This window comes from Arachis hypogaea, chromosome 14, assembly GCF_003086295.3.
Source record: "Arachis hypogaea cultivar Tifrunner chromosome 14, arahy.Tifrunner.gnm2.J5K5, whole genome shotgun sequence".
In the NCBI taxonomy this organism is placed as follows: Eukaryota; Viridiplantae; Streptophyta; class Magnoliopsida; order Fabales; family Fabaceae; genus Arachis; species Arachis hypogaea.
In genome coordinates, this window is record NC_092049.1 from 93,049,035 (window position 1) to 93,071,000 (window position 21,966).

At 36.1% G+C, this 21,966-nt stretch overlaps 1 protein-coding gene across 16 annotated transcripts; it reads right to left on the bottom strand.

Annotated features, from left to right (window-relative positions):
* Window positions 1-12,444: 12,444 nt before the first annotated feature.
* LOC112743506 (uncharacterized) lies at window positions 12,445-15,529 on the bottom strand. 16 transcript variants are annotated; one of them, XM_072214250.1, is made up of 10 exons: window positions 15,222-15,529; window positions 15,051-15,137; window positions 14,905-14,968; window positions 14,048-14,102; window positions 13,931-13,969; window positions 13,632-13,695; window positions 13,470-13,531; window positions 13,330-13,369; window positions 12,983-13,114; window positions 12,445-12,661 (listed from the first exon to the last, which is right to left on the bottom strand). In XM_072214250.1, the coding sequence occupies exons 1-7, from the start codon at window positions 15,391-15,393 to the stop codon at window positions 13,527-13,529; spliced, it is 486 nt and encodes a 161-aa protein (XP_072070351.1). In that variant the 5' UTR covers window positions 15,394-15,529; the 3' UTR covers window positions 12,445-12,661; window positions 12,983-13,114; window positions 13,330-13,369; window positions 13,470-13,526. The 16 variants fall into 16 exon arrangements, with proteins under 16 accessions (XP_072070351.1, XP_072070353.1, XP_072070350.1 ...); XM_072214252.1 differs by lacking the exon at window positions 13,931-13,969; XM_072214249.1 differs by lacking the exon at window positions 13,470-13,531.
* Window positions 15,530-21,966: the final 6,437 nt, after the last annotated feature.

A 21,966-nucleotide genomic window follows, 5' to 3' on the forward strand; every position in this document is an offset into this window, starting at 1 on the left:
CTACATGAATTGTTTGAGATTGCCTATTGACTGCATATTACTTGCTAATTGCCTAAATGCCTTATCTGTTCCTATTTGTAAATCTCTTGTCTGATATAACTGTGTTTGCTATATTATACTCCTGCTGGTGGTTGGGAGGTCTGAAGGAATTGGAAAAGGAAGTATTAGTTAGAATGAAGGATCTTTAGTCAGTTGCCACTTACGGTTTAGCTTGTTTATAAGCTTTGATATTACCTGGAGGAAGTTCTAGGATTGCCTTCGGCTTTCCTCTATTATTATGTATTATATATGTGGAAGCTGTTACCGTACTGGGGACCTCTGGTTCTCACCCATGCGGATTTTGTGGTTTTCAGATGCAGGACGCGAGGCTTCTCGTTGAGGCATGCTGGAGACTTCTGGATTAGCGAAGATCCTTTGTTCTTGGGACTCTGTTTGGTTTATATATCTTGTTTAGATACTTTTATCTCCATTAAATAATACAAACTGTGATGACTCCTTCTAGAGGGGATTTTGGATAATAGGTTGTATGTATTTGTGTCCCTTTGGGTTTCCTTTGGGGTTTCCTTATTTTATTATATGTATATATTATTATGCTCGGACCGGTTATCTTCGCAGCCGGATTTTGAGTCTTGATATTCCCGTTTTTGACACTCCTTATATATATGATCTTGCGTTAGCTTATCCTTTGCTCGTTACGTTATCGATCGGAGTGTTGCGCGTTCGAGTTACGGTTTTTGTTTACCCCTTTTTCTACAAAGGCTCCTAGCTATAATCAATTATTCATACTACTATACGTACTAAATTTTTGTTTTAGAGGTCGTAATACCTTGCCATCTCTGAATTATGACTTAAGCATAAGACTCTGTATGGTAGGGTGTTACATTATGGTATCAGAGCAGTTCGTTCCTGTAGAGCCTGAGGAATGGACTGACTACGCTTCTGTGCATTCTCTGTATGTGTGTTATGTGCTGTTAGTATATCTACTTGATATAGTTGGCATAAACATTCATGAGCATGCATTTGGGACTTTGAAGCACTAAACTTCCGATATTGAGACTGATCAACTTAATATCGATTGTTTGGTGTGTATAGGAACCAGATGGCACCTCGTGGACGCGGTAGAGGCCGTGGGAGAGGTCGTACTAATGCTCGTGCGCCGGAGACTAACCCTAATGATCCGGTAAACTTTATGACTGCGTTGGAGAACATGGCTGCTGCTATGCAAGCCACTGCTGAGGCTCTTGGCCAACAGATGAACAACCATGGTAATGACGGAGGTGGAGTTCAAGGTCCGATGACACTGGCGAACTTTTTGAAGGTTAATCCACCGAAGTTCAAGGGAACTACTAGCCCAACTGAAGCCGATACGTGGTTTCAGGCTATGGAACGAGCACTGCAAGCGCAGGTGGTACCTGAAGGGCAGTGTGTGGAGTTCGCTACCTATTTGCTCACTGGTGAAGCGTCGCATTGGTCGCAGGGTATCCGACGCCTCCTGCAGCAGGGTGATGATTATATCACCTGGAATGTCTTTCAAGAAGAGTTCTATAAGAAGTACTTTCCGACTTCTGCTAGGACGGCCAAGGAGCTTGAATTGTTGCAGCTGAAGCAGGGTACTATGTCTGTATCTGAGTATACTGACAAGTTTGAGGAGCTGTTCAGATTCTCTCGTATGTGTCAAGGGACTCCGGTGGAATATAAGGAATGGAAGTGTGTTAAGTACGAAGGAGGACTCCGGAGTGATATTTTCAGTTCAGTGGGACCAATGGAGATTAGAACTTTCTCCGAGTTGGTGAACAAGTGTAGGGTTGCTGAAGAGTGTGTGAAGAGGGCAGCCGCTGAGAAAGGAAGTCACAAAGGATCGTTTCCACAGAACCGAGGCAAGAGCTTTGCACCTAGAGGTCTGTCTTTCAAGAGGGAAGGTTCTTTTAGGAGGCCCAACAACAACTACTCCCAAGGAAAAAGGTTTGGGAAGCAGCCTCAGAATGATCAAGCTTGTACTAGGTGTGGGAGTCACCATCCGGGAGTACCATGCAAGGCCGGATGGGGTTTGTGCTACAATTGTGGAAAGGCGGGGCATAAAGCCGCAAGTTGTCCAGAGAAGCAAAAGCAAGGTGCTGGGAAAGCACAACAGACTGGTCGGGTGTTCACCACCTCAGCTGTGGGTGCAGAGGGATCCGAGACACTCATTCGAGGTAACTGTGAAATGGCTGGTCAAACTTTAAATGCTTTATTTGATTCGGGAGCATCACATTCATTTATTGCATTTGAGAAAGCCCATGAGTTAGGATTGAAGATCGTAACCTTAGGTTATGACTTAAAAGTGTATAATGCTACCCATGAAGCCATGGTAACTAGGCTAGGATGCCCGAAAGTTTCGTTTAGGTTCAAGCAGCGTGATTTTGTCCATAATTTAATCTGCTTACCGATGATCGGTCTTGATCTTATCTTGGAATTGGACTGGTTATCCAAAAACCATGTCCTGCTTGATTGTTCTACCAAGTCGGTGTACTTTATGCCAGAGGATACAGAAGGGCCGGTCGTGGTGAATAATTATTACTTGAATTCGATGATGGTGAACTGTTCTGGAATCGAATGTCAGGGTATCCTGTTGTTAACCGCTGGTGTTTCGGGTGATGATCAAAGGTTGGATCAGATTCCGGTAGTGTGTGAGTTTCCGGAAGTGTTTCCCGATGATATTGAGGAATTTCCACCTAACCGAGAGGTCGAGTTTGCTATTGAATTGGTGCCTGGGGCAGGACCAATCTCAAGTGCTCCTTATAGGATGTCACCGTTAGAGATGGCCGAGCTAAAGTCTCAGTTAGAGGAATTGTTGGGTAAGAACTTTATCCGACCAAGTGTTTCCCCGTGGGGTGCTCCAGTGTTACTGGTAAAGAAGAAAGATGGAAGTATGCGGCTCTGTGTGGATTACAGGCAGCTGAACAAGGTCACCATAAAGAATAAGTACCCATTGCCAAGGATTGATGATCTCATGGATCAGTTACAAGGAGCTGGGGTTTTCTCTAAGATCGATTTGCGATCCAGTTATCACCAAATAAGGGTGAGGGGTGAGGATATCCCTAAGACCGCTTTCAGGACTCGTTATGGTCATTACGAGTATACTATGATGTCTTTTGGGTTGACGAATGCTCCTGCAGTGTTTATGGATTACATGAATAGAGTATTCCGTCCGTTTCTGGATAAATTCGTTGTTGTCTTCATTGACGACATACTGATTTACTCCAAGACTGAAGAAGAGCATGCGAAACACTTGCGGACCGTGTTGCAGATTTTAAAGGAGAAGAAACTCTATGCGAAACTGTCTAAGTGTGAGTTTTGGAAGAGTGAGGTAAAGTTTTTGGGTCACGTGGTGAGTAAGCAGGGAATAGCTGTAGATCCAACTAAGGTGGAAGCTGTGATGGATTGGAGGAAACCAACCACAGTAACTGAGATAAGGAGTTTTCTGGGTTTAGCTGGCTATTACCGAAGGTTCATCAAAGGCTTTTCGCAATTAGCCTTGCCATTGACAAAGTTAACCCGCAAAGACACTCCGTTTGTTTGGACTCCTGAGTGCGAGGAGAGCTTTCAGGTATTGAAGAAAAAGTTGACCACTGCACCTGTGTTAGTGTTACCTGAGCCGAACGAACCTTTTGAGGTGTACTGTGATGCCTCACTAAAGGGTCTAGGATGCGTGTTGATGCAGCATCATAATGTGGTGGCGTATGCCTCACGACAGTTAAGACCTTATGAAGTTAGTTACCCTACGCACGATTTGGAACTCGCTGTGGTTGTGTTTGCCTTGAAGGTGTGGAGGCATTATCTCTATGGGGTTAAGTTCCAAGTCTTCTCTGATCACAAGAGCTTGAAATATCTCTTTGATCAGAAATAGCTTAATATGAGGCAAAGGAGGTGGATGGAATTATTGAAAGAGTACGACTTTGAGTTGAATTACCATCCTGGAAAAGCGAATATAGTAGCGGATGCGTTAAGTCGGAAGTTGTTATATGCGTCTTGGATGATGCTTCAAGAGGAGAAGTTGCTCAAGGGATTAGAGAGTCTAAAAATTGGTGCTCAAGAAGTATATGGAACCTTGTGTTTGAGCCGATTAGAAATCTCAAGTGACTTTAAGTCCGAACTCTTAAAGGCTCATGAAAATGATGAAGCATTATGGAAGGTGTTACCGGCTATCGAGCAAGGAAAACAGTGGAGAGTGTCGGAAGAAAAAGATGGGTTATGGAGATTCAAGGGTAGGATCATTGTGCCGGATGTTGGTACTTTGAGGCAAGATATCTTAAAGGAGGCACACAAAAGTGGATTCTCCATTCACCCGGGAAGTACTAAGATGTACCATGATTTAAAGGCGATGCTTTGGTGGCCGGGTATGAAGAATGATGTGGCAGAATATGTTTCAAAGTGCTTAACTTGTCAAAAGGTAAAGATTGAACATCAAAGACCTTCCGGGATGTTGCAACCTTTAGAGGTTCCGCAATGGAAGTGGGAAAGTATTGCAATGGACTTTGTGTCGGGATTGCCAAGGACTAGGACTGGTTTTGATGCTATCTGGGTGATTGTGGACCGACTGACAAAGTCAGCTCACTTTTTGCCCATTCGGATGACTTACACCCTTGAAGAGCTAGCTCGGTTATACATAAAGGAGATTGTGAGACTCCATGGTGTACCTGCTACTATAATCTCTGATAGAGATCCTCGTTTCACTTCGAGATTCTGGGGTGCATTTCAGAAAGCTTTTGGAACCCGATTAAGCTTGAGTACAGCTTACCATCCTCAAACAGATGGTCAATCTGAGAGGACGATCCAAACACTAGAGGATATGTTGAGAGCTTGTGTTTTGGATCAACCGGCAAGTTAGGATTGGTATATGCCGTTAGTGGAGTTTGCATACAATAATAGTTACCATATGAGCATCGGAATGGCTCCGTATGAGGCATTGTATGGGAGGAAATGTCAATCTCCGCTATGTTGGTATGAAACTGGAGAGAAAGGCTTGTTGGGGCCGGAAATGATAGCTGAGACTACTGAACAAGTTAAGAAAATCCGAGATAGGATGCTTACGGCGCAGAGTCGCCAAAAGAGTTACGCCGATCAGAGGCGGAAGCCCTTGGAATTTGAGGAAGGAGATCATGTTTTCCTTAAGGTTACTCCGACCACAGGAATAGGTAGAGCGATTAAAGCAAAGAAGTTGAATCCTCGATACATTGGTCCATTTCAGATCCTGGAGAGGATTGGGCCGGTGGCATATCGCGTGGCTCTACCACCTCATCTTTCGAACATGCACGACGTGTTTCACGTGTCGCAGCTTCGGAAGTACACCCCTGATGCTAGCCATGTGTTAGAACCCGAATCGGTTCAGTTAAGGGAAGATTTGGCGCTTCCAGTGGCTCCAGTCAGAATTGATGATACTAGTATCAAACGGTTGCGTGGAAAAGAGGTTTCATTAGTCAAAGTGGCTTGGAGTCGAGGCGGTGTTGAGGAACACACTTGGGAACTTGAGTCGGAGATGCGAACGGATTATCCGCACTTATTCTCAGGTAATTGAATTTGAATTTGAATTTTGTGGGCAAAATTCCCAATTAGGTGGGTAGAATGTAAGACCCGGTTAATTAAGGGCTAATTAACCCATAAATGAGAATTTATTCTAGAAAGCCAAAAATGTTATTTTTATGGCTAAATGTGATAGAGGAGATTGAGACGAGAATTTCGGTACCAATTTTATAGAAATCGGACCAAGATTGGACCAAACGGGCCAAACCAGTCCAACCGGACCCAAAGTGGGCCCTTGGCCCAACTAAACTAAACCAAAACCCTAGTTTTCAGCACTCTCTCTCCTCACAACACACTAAACACGCTGAAAATGGAGGCTATGGAGGGAAGAACACTCTCTCAAGTTCTTTCTCTCACTTGATCTTCAAACCACCATAACTTTTGATCTAGAGCTCCGATTGCCGCTCCATTTGCGGCCACGCGTTCACCGCGGAGAGCTCTACAAAACACATACAATTAATCTTGAGGTAAGCCACGTTTTACTGTTCGAAATTCCAGCCCTTGATTTCGAGTTTCATGAGCAAAAATGTTAAGATTTTGGGTTCTTTGATGTTATAGGACCCAACTCTCTTGAAGGAGAAGGTTAATCTTATCTCCTTGGACCTTGGGTGTGGTAAGATTCTCAACCCTAGTGTAATTTGTTGTTCTATGAGGTTTGGGCATTGAGATGTTGTGTATGGGTATGATGATTGTGGCTTAGGTTGTGTATATGTGAATATTGGAGCTTGATTGGTGATTTTGGAAAGCTTGGAAGAGGGTTTTGTGTGACAAAATCTGTTCTTGGAGGTGTTGAGACCTTGAGAGCTTGAGGACAAGTGGTTTGGAAGTGCTCCGGTTGAGCTTGGGAAATCGGCTAAGGTATGGTTTCGGTTTCCCATATCTAATATGTAATGTGGTAGGAAATACTTAGGCTAGAGGCCCTAAGATAGGCATTGAATTGTTGGTGTTGTTGAATAGTTGAGATATATGATGTGTTCATATATGTGATTATGAATATTGATGCCTTGATTGTGTGATGTATGAGAAATGCATGTTGTGATATATGCTTGATGGGTGATTGAGGTTGAATTGATGGGTGGTACCATGTTGATGGTGAGTATGATGTTGATCATGTATAATGATGGTTGATTTGGAAATTAATATTATTGGAAATTGGGATGAGAAGGATGTATGACATGAGATTGTGTTTGTCCTTTAGCCATTGATTAAGAAGTGTTAAAATGGTTGGAGGTAGTTTTGGAAATTTTGGAAAAATGTCAATGTGTGAGTTGAGGATGGCTTGTTGTTGATTTTGGTACATTTCGAATGATTTCAAAGAGAAGGGTTGAAATTGGCATGTTTTGATTGATTTTGAAGAGTTAAAAGTGGCTTGTTTTGAAAATGGCACTTTGTGGTTTTGAATGAAAATATGGTTTTTGGACTATGGATCTTTGATTTGTGCCAAATCTGTTTAGAAATGAAATTAGATCCGGTATGTCCATGCCGTTCGAAGAACGGGTGAAAAATGATTTAAAATGAGAGAGTTATGACCGTCGGAAGATTGGGGGTTGAATCTGTGAATTCTGCAGCTTTTAACTTAGAAAATTTTTAGCAGAATGACCCCTCGCGCGTAGGCGCACTTGGCGCGTATGCGCTGTTTTTCGAGAAAGCATCATCCACGCGTGCGCGTGGAGTGCGCGTACGCGTGGCCCTGTTTTCATCCTAAAGTTGATTTTTGAGTTTTAAAAGCCAAATTTCATACGTCTAAGCCTCCGATCTCACCACTTATGTCTTAAATCATTATGATATGCCTAGCATGAGAAAAAGGGCTAGTGAATATGGTAACTTGCGAGTGAAGCAAGGGGAAAAATGAATGATCATTGAGGATCATAGATGATTATGTGAGATGCGGAGAATGGCGGCGGAAGTGCTTGTTATGCCATGGGCCGAAAGGCCGTTATTGTTAATGAATTGGCTGGTTATGGATTTAACTGTGAGCTGGATGGCTAGATTATTGCCGTGTTACGGCGGAGCCATGTTTATGGCCAAGTATAAATGCATATATGCTGTTGATTGAATTGTGAATGTTTGCACTTCCACCATTGGAGATGAGGGTTTCCCTGGGTAGTAGCAATGGCTAGCCACCATGTGCTCCAGGTTGAGACTCGAAGCTCTATTAACCCAATGTCGTAAGTGTGGCCGGGCACTGTGAAAGGCCCGGATGAGCTCGCCCCCATAAATATTCACCAGTGATGGTGATGGATAAATATTCACTAGTGAGGGTGATGGATATGGATCATGATTATGATCAAGTTTATGATGAGTATAACTCGAGTTGGGGATGCACGACAGAGGGACAGTCCAATGGTTAGCTACCAGGACTTGTCGGGTTGGCTCTATAACCGACAGATGATATCATCAGCCACTAGGGACAGGCATGCATCATAAGCATACTACATGATTTGTTTGAGATTGCCTATTGACTGCATATTACTTGCTAATTGCCTAAATGCCTTATCTGTTCCTATTTGTAAATCTCTTGTCTGATATAACTGTGTTTGCTATATTATACTCCTGCTGGTGGTTAGGAGGTCTGAAGGAATTGGAAAAGGAAGTATTAGTTAGAATGAAGGATCTTTAGTCAGTTGCCACTTACGGTTTAGCTTGTTTATAAGCTTTGATATTACCTGGAGGAAGTTCTAGGATTGCCTTCGGCTTTCCTCTATTATTATGTATTATATATGTGGAAGCTGTTACCGTACTGGGGACCTCTGGTTCTCACCCATGCGGATTTTGTGGTTTTCAGATGCAGGACGCGAGGCTTCTCGTTGAGGCATGCTGGAGACTTCTGGATTAGCGAAGATCCTTTGTTCTTGGGACTCTGTTTGGTTTATATATCTTGTTTAGATACTTTTATCTCCATTAAATAATACAAACTGTGATGACTCCTTCTAGAGGGGATTTTGGAGAATAGGTTGTATGTATTTGTGTCCCTTTGGGTTTCCTTTGGGGTTTCCTTATTTTATTATATGTATATATTATTATGCTCGGACCGGTTATCTTCGCAGCCGGATTTTGAGTCTTGATATTCCCGTTTTTGACACTCCTTATATATATGATCTTGCGTTAGCTTATCCTTTGCTCGTTACGTTATCGATCGGAGTGTTGCGCGTTCGAGTTACGGTTTTTTTTTTACCCCTTTTTCTACAAAGGCTCCTAGCTATAATCAATTATTCATACTACTATACGTACTAAATTTTTGTTTTAGAGGTCGTAATACCTTGCCATCTCTGAATTATGACTTAAGCATAAGACTCTGTATGGTAGGGTGTTACACTCTACATCTTCTTGCTTCGTAAGGCAGGTGAACTGGTAAATGTTCTATCACATATAAAAAAAATGGGGAGATTATTCTCTCTAACTTACCCAATATGATGGGGATATTCTTCTCCATGACCAAAATTTGCAAGCGATTAGTTCTATATCTCCTTTGTAATAAAGCTTGTAGCTATTTATGTAGCAATCAATTTTCGCTGAATCTAGTCTGAGTCTTGAAACTAGCTTCTTAATCTCTTAATGGTTATGAGGATCCTAATAGTCCAGGCTGGTATTAGCTCATTATAAATGGTGGCCCATTTATCAAAGGACTCTTAGGTATGGTTTGACCCAGATTTGATACTTATTATTCTAACACAGACAGACAATTTAGAGTGACTGTAACCCTCAAAAAAAAAATTGTGCGAAAGACTCTAACAAATGATAAAATTTAGCCGCTTTTGAGTTAGACTCTTCCTCGACATTTTTTGTAACTTGAACATCAACTGCATCAAATACCATTTCATTGTATCTCTTCTGGTTACTCTTTTAATTCATATTTTCATGTTTGCCTCTCTAACCTAGTTGACCCTCCTTGACTAGCCCTCAAACCTATTTTCAATACATGCAGACCGATTGATTTTCTATTCATCAGCTTCTCCGTATTTAGTCCACACCTAATATTGATCCTTTAACCAATTATGATAATGATGTAGGGTTATATTTGAAGCCCCAAAGCACTTATTTAGACGACATTTATAGCATAGACACCTACATACCCCTTAAGACCTATAAGATTCTATGTTGAACACATATGCAACAACTTAATCAACTCCCTTAAAGAACTCAGGTTTTATTTCTCCCTCCCTTACTGTCATTATCTCTATCATACATTCACAAACAATGACTTGGAATCATTTTACCACAAACAACCTAGAATTTAATAAATAACACACATTATTAAATTTTTTAAAATTTGGGGCAGAGTTTTGGTTATAATTAGTAACTTCTACCAAATGTAATTTTTTAACTTTTATAAACCAAACATGTCTTTAAATAGTTTTAACAAAAATTTGGCAGAATTTTTCTTAATTCAGAAACCTCCACCAAAAAATTCCTCAATTTTCACAAACGAAATAATTGCAAGCATAAATTAAAACAAATAAAGATTGAAGCAAACATAAAATTCTAGCTATCTTAGTGTGCATCCCTTTATTATTTCACAATTATTCTTCAACAAATAAGGATTTCGAGAAAGCGCCATTAGGCAACTTTTTTCCACTTTCTTCTTAAAACTCTATCATAGAAAAAGTAAGTCTGACATAAAATTTAAATAATTTAATATGTTTAAAGTCAGAAAATCAACCTTGGTACTATATGAACAATCAACGTATTTTATCAGTACGAATAACCCAAGATTATAGCTACACCACGTTCAAAAAAAGAAAAGAAAATCCTAAAATAAAAATAAAGTTAGTAAAACGCAAAAAATAATAAAGGAAATTAATAACATTTCTTAAAGCTTATAAAAATTAGTAAAGTTACTAAATTCTAACTAAACACTAATTACTTTAAATCAATTCAATGATAAATCCTAAATCAATCCAAATTAAACACTAATTACTCAAAATTAATTTAAACCATAAACCCTATCCAAAATTAACCTAATTTAACAAAACTAATATCTTAACCTAAATCAAACTTTGATAGAAAAAACTAAATCCTAGTTACTCTATACTAATTTAATTAACCTATAGTAAACTAATATATTAACTTAATTTACTCTTAAACAAAAAAGTAATGTTCTTATAAACCATGAATAATCTTCATCACTAACAAATAACAAATAAAAAATTATAAAATAATTTAACAATTTAATTACTCAAATAGAAAATAAAAAAATAAAAAAATTATTTATAATTTAACAATTTAATTACTCAAATAAAAATTAAAAAATAAAAAAATTAGTGCGGAAGAGGTGGCATGGAAGGTTGCAGAGGATATAAAGCCACTGCCACAGGAAAAAGGTGGAGGAGGAAGTGTTAGGATTTTATTAAAGAAAATAAACAAAAGGAGATACAATAACGAACCTGAGAAATGGAGGTGAAAGGGAGAATCACACATGACAAGCGCGATGGCGGCGATCAAGCTCGGCGGCGGGAACAGCAGCGTCGTAGATAAAAAAGGAGGAGGAGGAGGAGGGTGGCTCGTCTAACAATAAGAACGGCGGCAGAAGAGAGGATAATGGCGGTGGAAACTAGGAAGGAGAGATTCGGATTCAAATTTAGGTAAATTTTATCGTTGGATTTTTTGACGAAAAATCTGACGGTACGATTGATTTCGTTTATCAAAATGGATCGTTTTATAAAATAGGTTATCGTCGCATTTTTCCGACCCTAAATCTGATAGTATTGAGCGTGCCAATTTAATTAGAATTAATACTATTAAATTCCTTTGGATTTTCTCACGGAATTATCAATCCGATGGTAAAGCTACCACCTCAATGAAATTACCATACTAACCGTCACAAAATCTAACAGTAAAATTACCGTTAAAAGCCGACGCAAAATCCGGCAATTTTTAATGCATTTTTTTTGGCGGATCTACTAATAAAATCCGTCAGTAATCTATTTATTGTTAGATTTAGTGACGGATATTAACTTTTAAATAACGGAATTATGGAGCTTGTTACTGTCGTATTTATCTCCTAGTAAATCCGACAGTAAACTTTACTTTTAATTAAAAAAATTATTTAAAAATTCAATATATAATTTTAACTCTTAAAATTCAAAATTTTAAACTAACAAAATTCAAAATTTTATAATTTTCTATAATAATTTGTTTATAACTTTTTGTTAAAAGTTCACAAACAAGTTCACATATCAAAGTTTAAGACTAAAAAAAAATAATAAAATATTAAAACTCTCTAGACAATAAAATATTGATAGAAAAAAAATAATTATACAAATAGGACAAATTACACTACAAAAAAATCAGGTAAAAACGGCGGTTTTTTTGGATAATTACGGCGGTTTGAACCGCCATTATTACCAAGTACGGCGGTTTTGAAAAACGCCGTAATTCAGAGCGCCATTTTGGTTATTATGGCGGTTTTCTAAAAACCGCCACAATTTTCCTGGGGTTAAAACGGCGGTTTAAACTGCCGTTATTTCTAGGTTAAAACGGCTGTTTTTTGTTTGGTTAAAACGGCGGTTCAAACCGCCGTTATTTCCAGGTTAAAACGGCGGTTTAAGGGTGAGTTAAAATGGCAGTTTAAACCGCCATTATTACCCTCACAGAATGTCATTTTGGCTTGTTAAAATGGCATTTTTGAACCGCCGTTTTTACCCTAATAATGGCATTTCAGTCGGTTAAAACGGCACTTTTGAACCGCCATTTTATCCCTTACAGAGTGGCTTTTGATTGGTTAAAATGTCATTTTTGAACTGCCATTTTAATCCTAACAGTGACATTTTTTTATCGTTTAAAAATACAATTTTTACCCTGGTTTTTATCGTGTTAAACAAATAATATTTATTATTAGAAATCATAATCCATAAACAAAATATTATATAACTCATAAACAAAGTATTAAACATAATATATGATTTTTTAGTATTAGAAATCAAAAGTAATAACTCTTATACAAAGTATCAAACATAACATAATTTTTCAACTATAAATGTCATAACATATAACTCTTAATACATAAAATCTCCATCATATTTCATGCTGTGCTGTTGCTTGCTCCAGATGACCTACTTCCTAAGTCTTTTGGCGATAAAATCTCACTCTCTTGATTCAATTCCTACAACAAAAATATAATTTGAAAACATAATAAAAAAGAATAAAGTAAGACAATTTGCATATTATCCAGAAAGCTAATGATATTATCCAAAATGTAAGAAAATACCATTGGCAGAAAACCAAAGCATGTGTATTAAGAAAACTGAATAAGCTAGGAACATGAACCATTGGCATAAACTAAGCCACGGAAGCAGCGTGCCTAAAATACCAGAAGCCTATCTTTCCAGGCAGATCAAACAGCATAGTATCAAACCAGTCTTCTGCTTGGAAGTAATGATATAATGATATAAAGAAAAAGTAAGGCAAAAGCATATAAACATACCATATGAAGATACTACCAATTTGCAGCTGCTGACGACTTGACTCGGGAGAAATTTACAGCTGTCGATGTGTCTTGGGACATTTTTCTGAATTACTCATGACATTACTCTAGGACATTTTTTTGAATGTTTCACTGCATAGAATTAAAGGAAGCCTGTAAGTATGCTGTATTCATATTCCATAAATTGGAAATATCAGTACAGAGCTACAAAGTAATAATCTACATAAACTAATTCTCTCATGTGCCAATTGCTTAATGAAGACGTATAAATAATTGTAAAAGTAAAAGATAAATATAAAAAAAAACAAACCAAAGCACAGAGGAATTTCAAGTTGAATCCGTCTTACCGTGATACCCAACACATAGGATTCCATCTTTCAGGACAAACTGCAAAAGCAACAAAAGCCCGCAAAAATAAAATTGAAACAAAATGGATAACTCAGTACTAGTTGATTTTATGCTAATGGATAAAACCAAAAGAACTTACAGTCACATAGAGAATAGTAGATATTTTTTTCTGTTATGAACCGTCCATTATGTGTAATCATGCTATATATGACCAAAAGCATATGCTTAGGTAATATAACAATAAACCACATAACTGAAATGAACACTAATAAAATAATAGTACAGCAGCAAGAAGCATCACCTGATTCCAGGTAGTTTGAATGGATAATCTGGAAGAAATTTGATCTTTCCATGGTAATATCCACCTAAAAATAGGACAACGAAAAAAAAACTGTAAATACCACAGCATTGATACATGAATTCCCAATATGGCAATTTGGCAACAACTAAGTCTTGTATCCCTAGTGGGATCGGGTGACATTATCATGTTTATATTCAAATGCTAATGAGTTCATAGATTGGAATATTTCAAATGACAAAAGACAAAAAGTACTAAAATATTTGAGATACTAATGTTCAACTATTGCTATATTAACAAACCTGCAAAAGGCTTTCCTTCAATTCCCTCCAACACATAATCTGAGTTTTCAAAATCAATGCCCAGACAAAAAGGAAAAAAAAAGATTGCAAAGAGTTAACATTATAAAATAAGCTTACGCCACTCAAGAATATCATTTGGTGAGGGACAAGCCACAACATGGGAAACAGGCTCCTGCAAATTCAAAATCAAATTAAGCACCATCCAATTGACATTCTTTTAAAATCTATCCTCTGTTTATCATTTCTTTTCAAACAAAAAATTCCACGTGAATTGAGTGAACTTTTAACCAACTTTAATTTGTTTATAACACCTCAAAATAGCTGAGAATCACAGCTTCAAAACAACTCAAATTTTAAAAAGTTAAATGAGTGAAATTTAACCAACTTTAATTTGTTTATAACAGTAACAATGCATTCTAATACTTGTTATTAATTTGATCACATTCTCAGCATCCAAAAAAATCATAATAAATTAGCTAAAAAGGTTAGTAATGACAAAAACTTTGGAAGCAGCAAATGATCTACAACTGATGGATACTAATAAACATATAACTGATTTCTATAACTGAAAGTTCAATAATGAATCTAGAGTCATGACAAAGCCAAACTTTCTAATCAATGCACAGTCACGGTATTATTAGCTAGCTAAAACATGTTCACATGTGATATATATAGAAATTAAAATAGAAATTGTGTTCACAAAATTTAGAGCCTAGCTCATAATATATGAAGTGAATTGAATTCCTTGTTTTGGAACAAAACGATGGAGATAGATTTAATTTGCAATGAGAATGTAACAATTCTCATGTACAAGCTCAAAGAACTGAATTTAAATTCTCGCGTGAATTCAATTCCAGGATATTAAATATGATACCAATGCAAACCACATAATTGGAATTAGAATTCTAACTCTAACTCTTGAAGGAATTAAATAGCATAATATATATAAACCCTAATCTTTGCATATTGTGCACCTGTTGCTACCGCCGCTCATCCATCTGCGAGACCCTTTCTTCTCCATTGTGAGTAGTTTTTTCCCTTGAAAATCACAATCAGCATAATCACAATAAGTGAAAGGCATGAAGAAGGTAGAACAGAAACAGAGAAATAAGTACCGAACCATTTCGCGATGAATCTCTGACCGAAGATGCCGTCGAACATTTTGGTAGATCTGATTTACTGGTGCGACTCAGTGAGCAAGCATTCTCTATTTTTTCCTACTAGATCATAAACTAGATCTAAAAGCATGAAGTGAGAGGAAAAATCAAAAGAAGAAGATAAAATAGATTACCTATTGGAAGTGACAGAGAAGGCGCAACCAGATCGCAGAGCTTGTTGAAGGCAGCAACAACGACATTGTTTGCAGCGGCGACGCCGGCGGGAGATGAGCTGCAACCGGCGGTAGTAAAGAGATGTATGAGAGAGGTGGAAGATGAACGGCGATAAGAAATTAGGTTTGTCATTCACATCACTCTTCCGATTCATCACCTCCTCAGTTTAAAACACAAAAAGGGAAAAAATAGGAAAATGACTGCAAAAAAAAATTGAACATTACAACGGAGATTAAAACTGCTGAAATTAACCAAAAAAATGGCAGTTTTATGGACATGCCATAATATTATTGCCATTTTAATCAATATTTTTTGTAGTGTTAGTTATACAAATAAAGTGCAAATTTTAGGAAAATGAGACAAATTCAAAGAGAATCAATTAACATATCATGACAAATTAAGATTCTAAGTAATCCACTAACATGCATATGTATATCTCTCAAATGGTATATCTATTTAAACTTATACAATTCAATAACTTACAAACCAAGTTGGAGAATTTGTATCATAAACCATTAATCTATGAACAAAGAATTACCAGCACCGGAGACCTCTCGTCTACAATGCAAACCAATAAAAATCGAGAGTATCTAAACCTCAGGTCGTCTCTCAATGAATCGCAGGAAAGTGTGCATATTATTGATTGAGGTATTTTGTGGTTTTTATAATAAGAGACAAGAAATATAAATAACAAGAAAGTAAACTAACAACTAAGAAAGGTCTTAGCAAGAGGTGAGAATTGGAATTTCTATCCTCATTATCTTTCTCAATTGTGATGGTAATTGTCTTTTGCTCTCACTTTGTTATCCTCTAAAATTGAAGAAAAGTCAAGTGAGCAAAGTCAATTCTAGTCCGCAAGTCCTAATAAAAGACTAGCTTTAGTGGAATTCAAGCCAACTAGCAATCCTTAATCACCAATCAACATTAGATTTTGACAATTCAAGAGTTTTCAATACTCAACCCAAGTCAAGAGCACAAAATTCTACTCTAAAATCTAACCAAACATTTTATCAAACACTTGGAAGGCATAAAAGAAAAGCATGGTAAAATAACAAGAAATAATAAAATCTAAAATTACCAAATATAAGAAAGTAACAATAATAACTCAATCAAACAATAAGAAACATAAAACCTCAAATGGCATTAAATAGAAATTAAAATCAACAAGAGTTCAATAATATAAAAGTAACTAAATAAAGGAAATAATAAGTAAAACTAAGAAAACAAAGATGTAGCAACAAGAACTTGCATGAAAACTAAATCAAGACAAGAAATAAATTAAAGTCTACTTAACCTAACATTATTTAATTAACAAAATAATTAACAATCATCCAAAACACCATTAACTCAAAATAATCCCTAAATTAAAGTCTACTTAACCTAACATTATTTAATTTCTAATTATACTAAATTAATATAACAAATCCTAAGCACACTTCATTAAAAAATTTAATAAAATATCTAACAAAATTCTAAACAAACAAAAATAATATGAAAAAAAATACAAATACTATAGAAAAATTATCTTTGATGGTGGCTGTAGAATGGCAGAAGCATGGTGCTGACAGGAGGCGGCAGTGAAACCTACGGTCGTGAAACTAGGGTTTAATAATACAACAAGCAATTAAAAGAAAAAATGGACAACAATCTTACCTTTGGTGCAATACTAGTGGACCTCAGCGGCGATGATGGTGACAAGGTGACGATCTCTGACGGCAAGGGACACCAACAATGGCAGCACAACGGAGACTTTCCATTGAGACTCCAGCAGTAGTGACGACGACATGCTGATTTACGACGACAATGTGGCTTACCAGCAGCAACAACAGCTCCAGGTGGTGGCGGCGCAACCTTCTTCAATTGAGTAGAGGGTGAGAGATGAGACAGAGATGAGAGAGAGAAAAAGAAGAGAGAGAGAGAGTTTGCAGAAGTGAGGGGGAGGGGTTTCATGTTTGAATTTTATCCAAATTTACCGTAAAAAAAATCCGAGGTATTCGTTGTTGTCAAAATGCTGCATTTGACTAAATCCTATTACAGTCGAAAATTTTTAACAGAAATTTGATGCGAAATTCTGTGCTAATAAAAATGATTTTTGTGCCTTTATTTACCATTGGATGTAGTTACAGAATTTTAAATCCGATGGTAACTTATTCGAGGGACGAATTTTCACTTATAACCATAAAAAAATCCACTGTTAAATCCGTCAATAATATCCATCACTAAATTCGACAATATTCGATGTATTTCTTGTAGTGATAATCATTTAAGGATGAAACATGCTTGTCAATCGTGGAAGAAAACATAGAATGATAAGGGAATATTGATTCATCAAAATTTTCACATGTCTAGCAATATAAATTTTCTTCCATTTTTTTCATACATTTATTATCTTTATGGTGTGCATCATAGCCAAGGAACAAGCTAAGCTGTTATTTGTAAGCAAATTGGACCTTGTTATAGGGTCTCAAAAATAGACAGCAAGCACATCCAAAGATTTTGAAAAAATTATAATCTCTAAATTGTTTGAACAACAACTCATAAGGACTCTTATTACTCAGAACAGGAGGTGAAAACCCTGTTTATGATATATATAGCACTTGTGAATACATCTTCAAAGTCCATTTTTGTAATGCGGTGATACTTCCTTTCTACACTTCCTTTCTACACTGCCTTAGTGAAAAAATTCTATGCATTTGTTAGTTTGCAAGGATTTAAGAATGCAACCACTTTGTTTTTCTATAAAGACTTTATAATTTTGAGAGTAATTACCAAATTAGTTTCCGAAGATTTTAGAATTAGACATTTTAGTTCCCAAGAAAAATTAATACACAGATTAATCTCCAAGGTTTTACTCCGACAGATAAATCAGTCCCCAATTTATTTTCCGGCAGAGTAATTTCCCAGATCAGTCCCCAAAAATTTTAAAAACGGACATTTTAGTCCCCAAGAAAAACTAATGTACAAATCAATCCCCAACGTTTCTCTCTGTTAGATATAATAGTCCTCCGTTCAAAAATAAAATAAAATAAAATAAAAATTATTATTAATTACACAATAATATTGTACTATATTTTTTTATAGTTTTTGGACCAAAATAATGATAAATTTATCCATTAAATTTATATATATATATATATATATATATATATATATATATATATATATACACTCAATAATAATAATAATAATAATAATAATAATAATAATAATAAAATTATTAGAAATTATTTTACAAGAAATTTAAAATTAAAATCATTTGATATTTTTGTATTTAATATAATCAAAAGATGTCCTATGTAAAAAAAAATATATATGTTTGTATTAAAAAATATGTATCAAAAGAAAATATTTTAATTTGAATTTATATTAAATATATTTTTTTAATACATACATATTTTTTAAAATAGTACATCTTTTGATTATATTAAATACAAAACTATCAAGTCACAAAAAAAAAATACAAAAATATCAAATAGTTTTAACCTTGAATTTCTTAAAATAATCTCTAATAATTTTATTGAGTATTACTCTAATTTTGAAATGCCACAATGCTTGAGATTTATAGGAGCTGTGCCCCATATATCCTCATAAACAAGTTCCAAGGGAGTAGAATAAGCTGTATCTGACGTAGGAAAATGCTTTCTATGCATTTTAGACATGGAACAAGTTTCGCACACACATTGCAAATTAGAAATAGCAGTAGTGAAATTATAATTGTTTCTAAGAACAATACTCACTACACTATGATCTAATCTCTTATGCCACTTTTCAATTTCGTTGCTTTTGTTGGATTGAACATTACAAGAGTACTTAGGATTGGTACATATATTGGAAATAGAAAGAATTGCAAGAAGTTGGAAAAGAACATACATTAGAAACATCTGAATCAGAATTAGTATGATGGACAATTGCTTTATTACAACAAAAATCAGAAAAGGATTGTAAATTTCTAGGAATTCTAAGATTCTCAAAGGTGTAAATTCCATTTTCAGAACCTCTCTGAAGAAGAAGCTATTTGGAATCCTGATCACGAATCAAACATGCATTAGGCCGGAATTTAAAATAAATATGATTATCAGCTGTAAATTTTGATATACTTGATAACTTTTGTGTAATTTCAGTGACATGTATTAAATTATTCAATTGATATACAATGTTAGTGTTTGGATAAAAACTAATTATACCAGAAGAACCAATTTGTATACCTACTTCAATACCTACAAATGATTTATCAGAATCACGTTGATTTGGGGAAGATGTGAGCAAATTTGAAGAGTCTGGTGTAATGTGAAAGAAAAGACTCAACTTCAATTACACGAAGAGAGTCAAGGCATGACATCAAAGAGGTAATGTACGTTGTGTGTTCCTCAGAGAGGCCATCAACGATAGCTTGGACGTGGTCATCTTCTTGCACCACACCACCAATTGAAAGCAAGGAAATAAAAAAATTTTCTTATCTTTGCCAAATATTCGGAGGCAACGCTAGTTTTCTTCACTGATTTAATTTGTGATTTGAGACTTTGCATTTGAGTACAGAAAGAACTGGTGAAATATTCATCAACCTTGGCCCATACTTCATGAAATTTGGTGAGATGCAATACTTTGTTTTTTGTGACATCAACAAAAATTTCTATTTTTTTTTATTTTATGTTTTTTTTTTCAAATTCCTCTTCCTTTTCTTTATCATCATCTTCTTCTTTTACTTCTTTATAATCTCTTTCTTGTTTCACCATTCTCTAGAACAATAAAAAAAAAAACGAACAATATGAAACAAAAGTGATGAATTTAAAAAATTCTAAATTAATTTAATGATGATCAAACATTATTAAGATAATTAATTACAAAATTATTAATATGAATATTAGTTCACAAATTGTTGATTAATAATTTTGTGGTGTGTATATTTTTTTGGTTGGGCTAAAATATAATGATCAGCTTGGTGCAGAAAATATTTTAAATATTGGCTGAATTATTGTTGTACTATTCGGGCCAGAAAATTTGAGAAGCAGGCCCAATTGTTTCTTTGGTAAAAGACCAAAAAGGTTTGGTCCGAATTAAAAGAGAATGAGAGAATTTTGCATACTTAGTTCGGTTGCTTTATTCACTCCTCGGATTGGAATTCAAATTTGATTTAAATGAAGTTAATGCAGACATTGGTAACATGAGAGAGAAATTGATATTGATTTGATTACCATCATTAATGACACACACTACTAAGCAAAAGAGAAGTGGAAAATTTAATTCATTTTATTCTCTTTCTTAGTTCTATTGAAAGTTTTTCAATTTTCTCTCTCTTCTCTCTCAAGTTTCGGTCACTTCTTTGTCAGGAAGAAGGATGAAGAAGCAAGCCATCAGAGGTAGAAGTAGAGAAGCTAGCTGCAAGCAAGAAGCCATTATGATGATGGCATCAAGAAAAAGAAGATCCATAGTAGGATGTGGCTGAGATCTTTGCCACTTATGGTAAGAAGTGGTGAGGAAGTATCAAGCTCTCCATACCCAAAAATGGAGAAGATCCAATTTGGTCAGAGGAAGAAGATCCCTTGGAAGCATGACCCATCTCTACTTTTGATCAACCACCACAGGAGGTAGCTACTGTAGCTACGTGGAGGAAGAGGCAGAAGATTAGAGCAGGAAGAGCTGTCAAGCATCAAGGACTCATCAAGGGTCAGGAATCCTTCTTGGGGAGCAAGTCAAGATGGAAGGCCCGGATAGATGAAGCTTGGTGAGAAGGGGTGACAAAGAGGTAATTGCATGTTGGTTTTAGCGTTCAGTCTCCTCTCCTCTCTCTCTGGCCGAACCGATTTTGTTTGAAGAAGAAGAAGATTAGCTCGGTTGGACCGGTTTCAACCTTGGAAGCTTTCCCTTCTATAATAAGGGTGAACAGCCAAGACTTGAGAAAAGGGAGAAAAGAGTGAAAGCACAGAGTTCTCATAGCTACCCAAGCTAACAGAAGTTCTTCTCCTTCAATATTTTTCATGTTGTATTTTTCTGTTTAGTTTTGTCTGTCTTGAGTCTCATGAAAAAAGACAAACAGTGAGATTTGTATGAAAAAGTCATAGAGCGGAAAAAGGCAGAGTATACAAAATTAAAAGAAAAAGCCATAGATGTCCTTAGAGGTCCTTTGTACATCTGTGTTGTGTTTCATGATTCTGTGGGAATCCCCTTCCAAGTTGGGTTAGCACTTAGCAGTTGAAAGTTTGGTAGGTGACCAAGTCAAGTTCAGGATTGGGGATAGATTCTGGACTTATCCCGGATAGGAAAGGTAGTTCCTAGGGAGAATTGGTGTCTGTAATCTGTTTGATTATAGTGAAATTCCATCATTGTTGTGATGTAGACTGGATGTAGGCTGCACTACACTTAATAGCTGAACTAGGATACTTCTGGGTGTGATTCTTTCTCTCTCATCTACTCAATTTCTGATTCTGTTTGTAGGAGACAAAAATTGAAAAATATCTTCTCATTGGTTACGAGACAAAAAGAAAATGTCTCTTGACTATTTACGAGACAAAAAGTAGAAATATCTCTTAAAGCGTTTTAAAAAAGGGCAGCAAAATTTACTCAGCAAAAATGGGCTAAGATTCACGCCCTTCTCTTAGCCATTAATAAACTATCAAAAAAAATATACTGCAATAAAAAAATACAGCAATAGCAATAAAAGAAGAAGGAGGAGAAAGAAACACTAAAAAAAAAATGTATGATTCAAGC

Excerpts from the sequence above, each read along its gene's own strand:
- LOC112743506 (XM_025792728.3), bottom strand. The coding sequence starts at position 15,393 with ATGACAAACCTAATTTCTTATCGCCGTTCATCTTCCACCTCTCTCATA. Across the intron at positions 14,103-14,904 it reads ATGAGCGGCGGTAGCAACAG|GAGCCTGTTTCCCATGTTGT; the intron begins GTGCACAATATG and ends TTGAATTTGCAG. Across the intron at positions 13,115-13,329 it reads CCTATGTGTTGGGTATCACG|TGAAACATTCAAAAAAATGT; the intron begins GTAAGACGGATT and ends AATTCTATGCAG.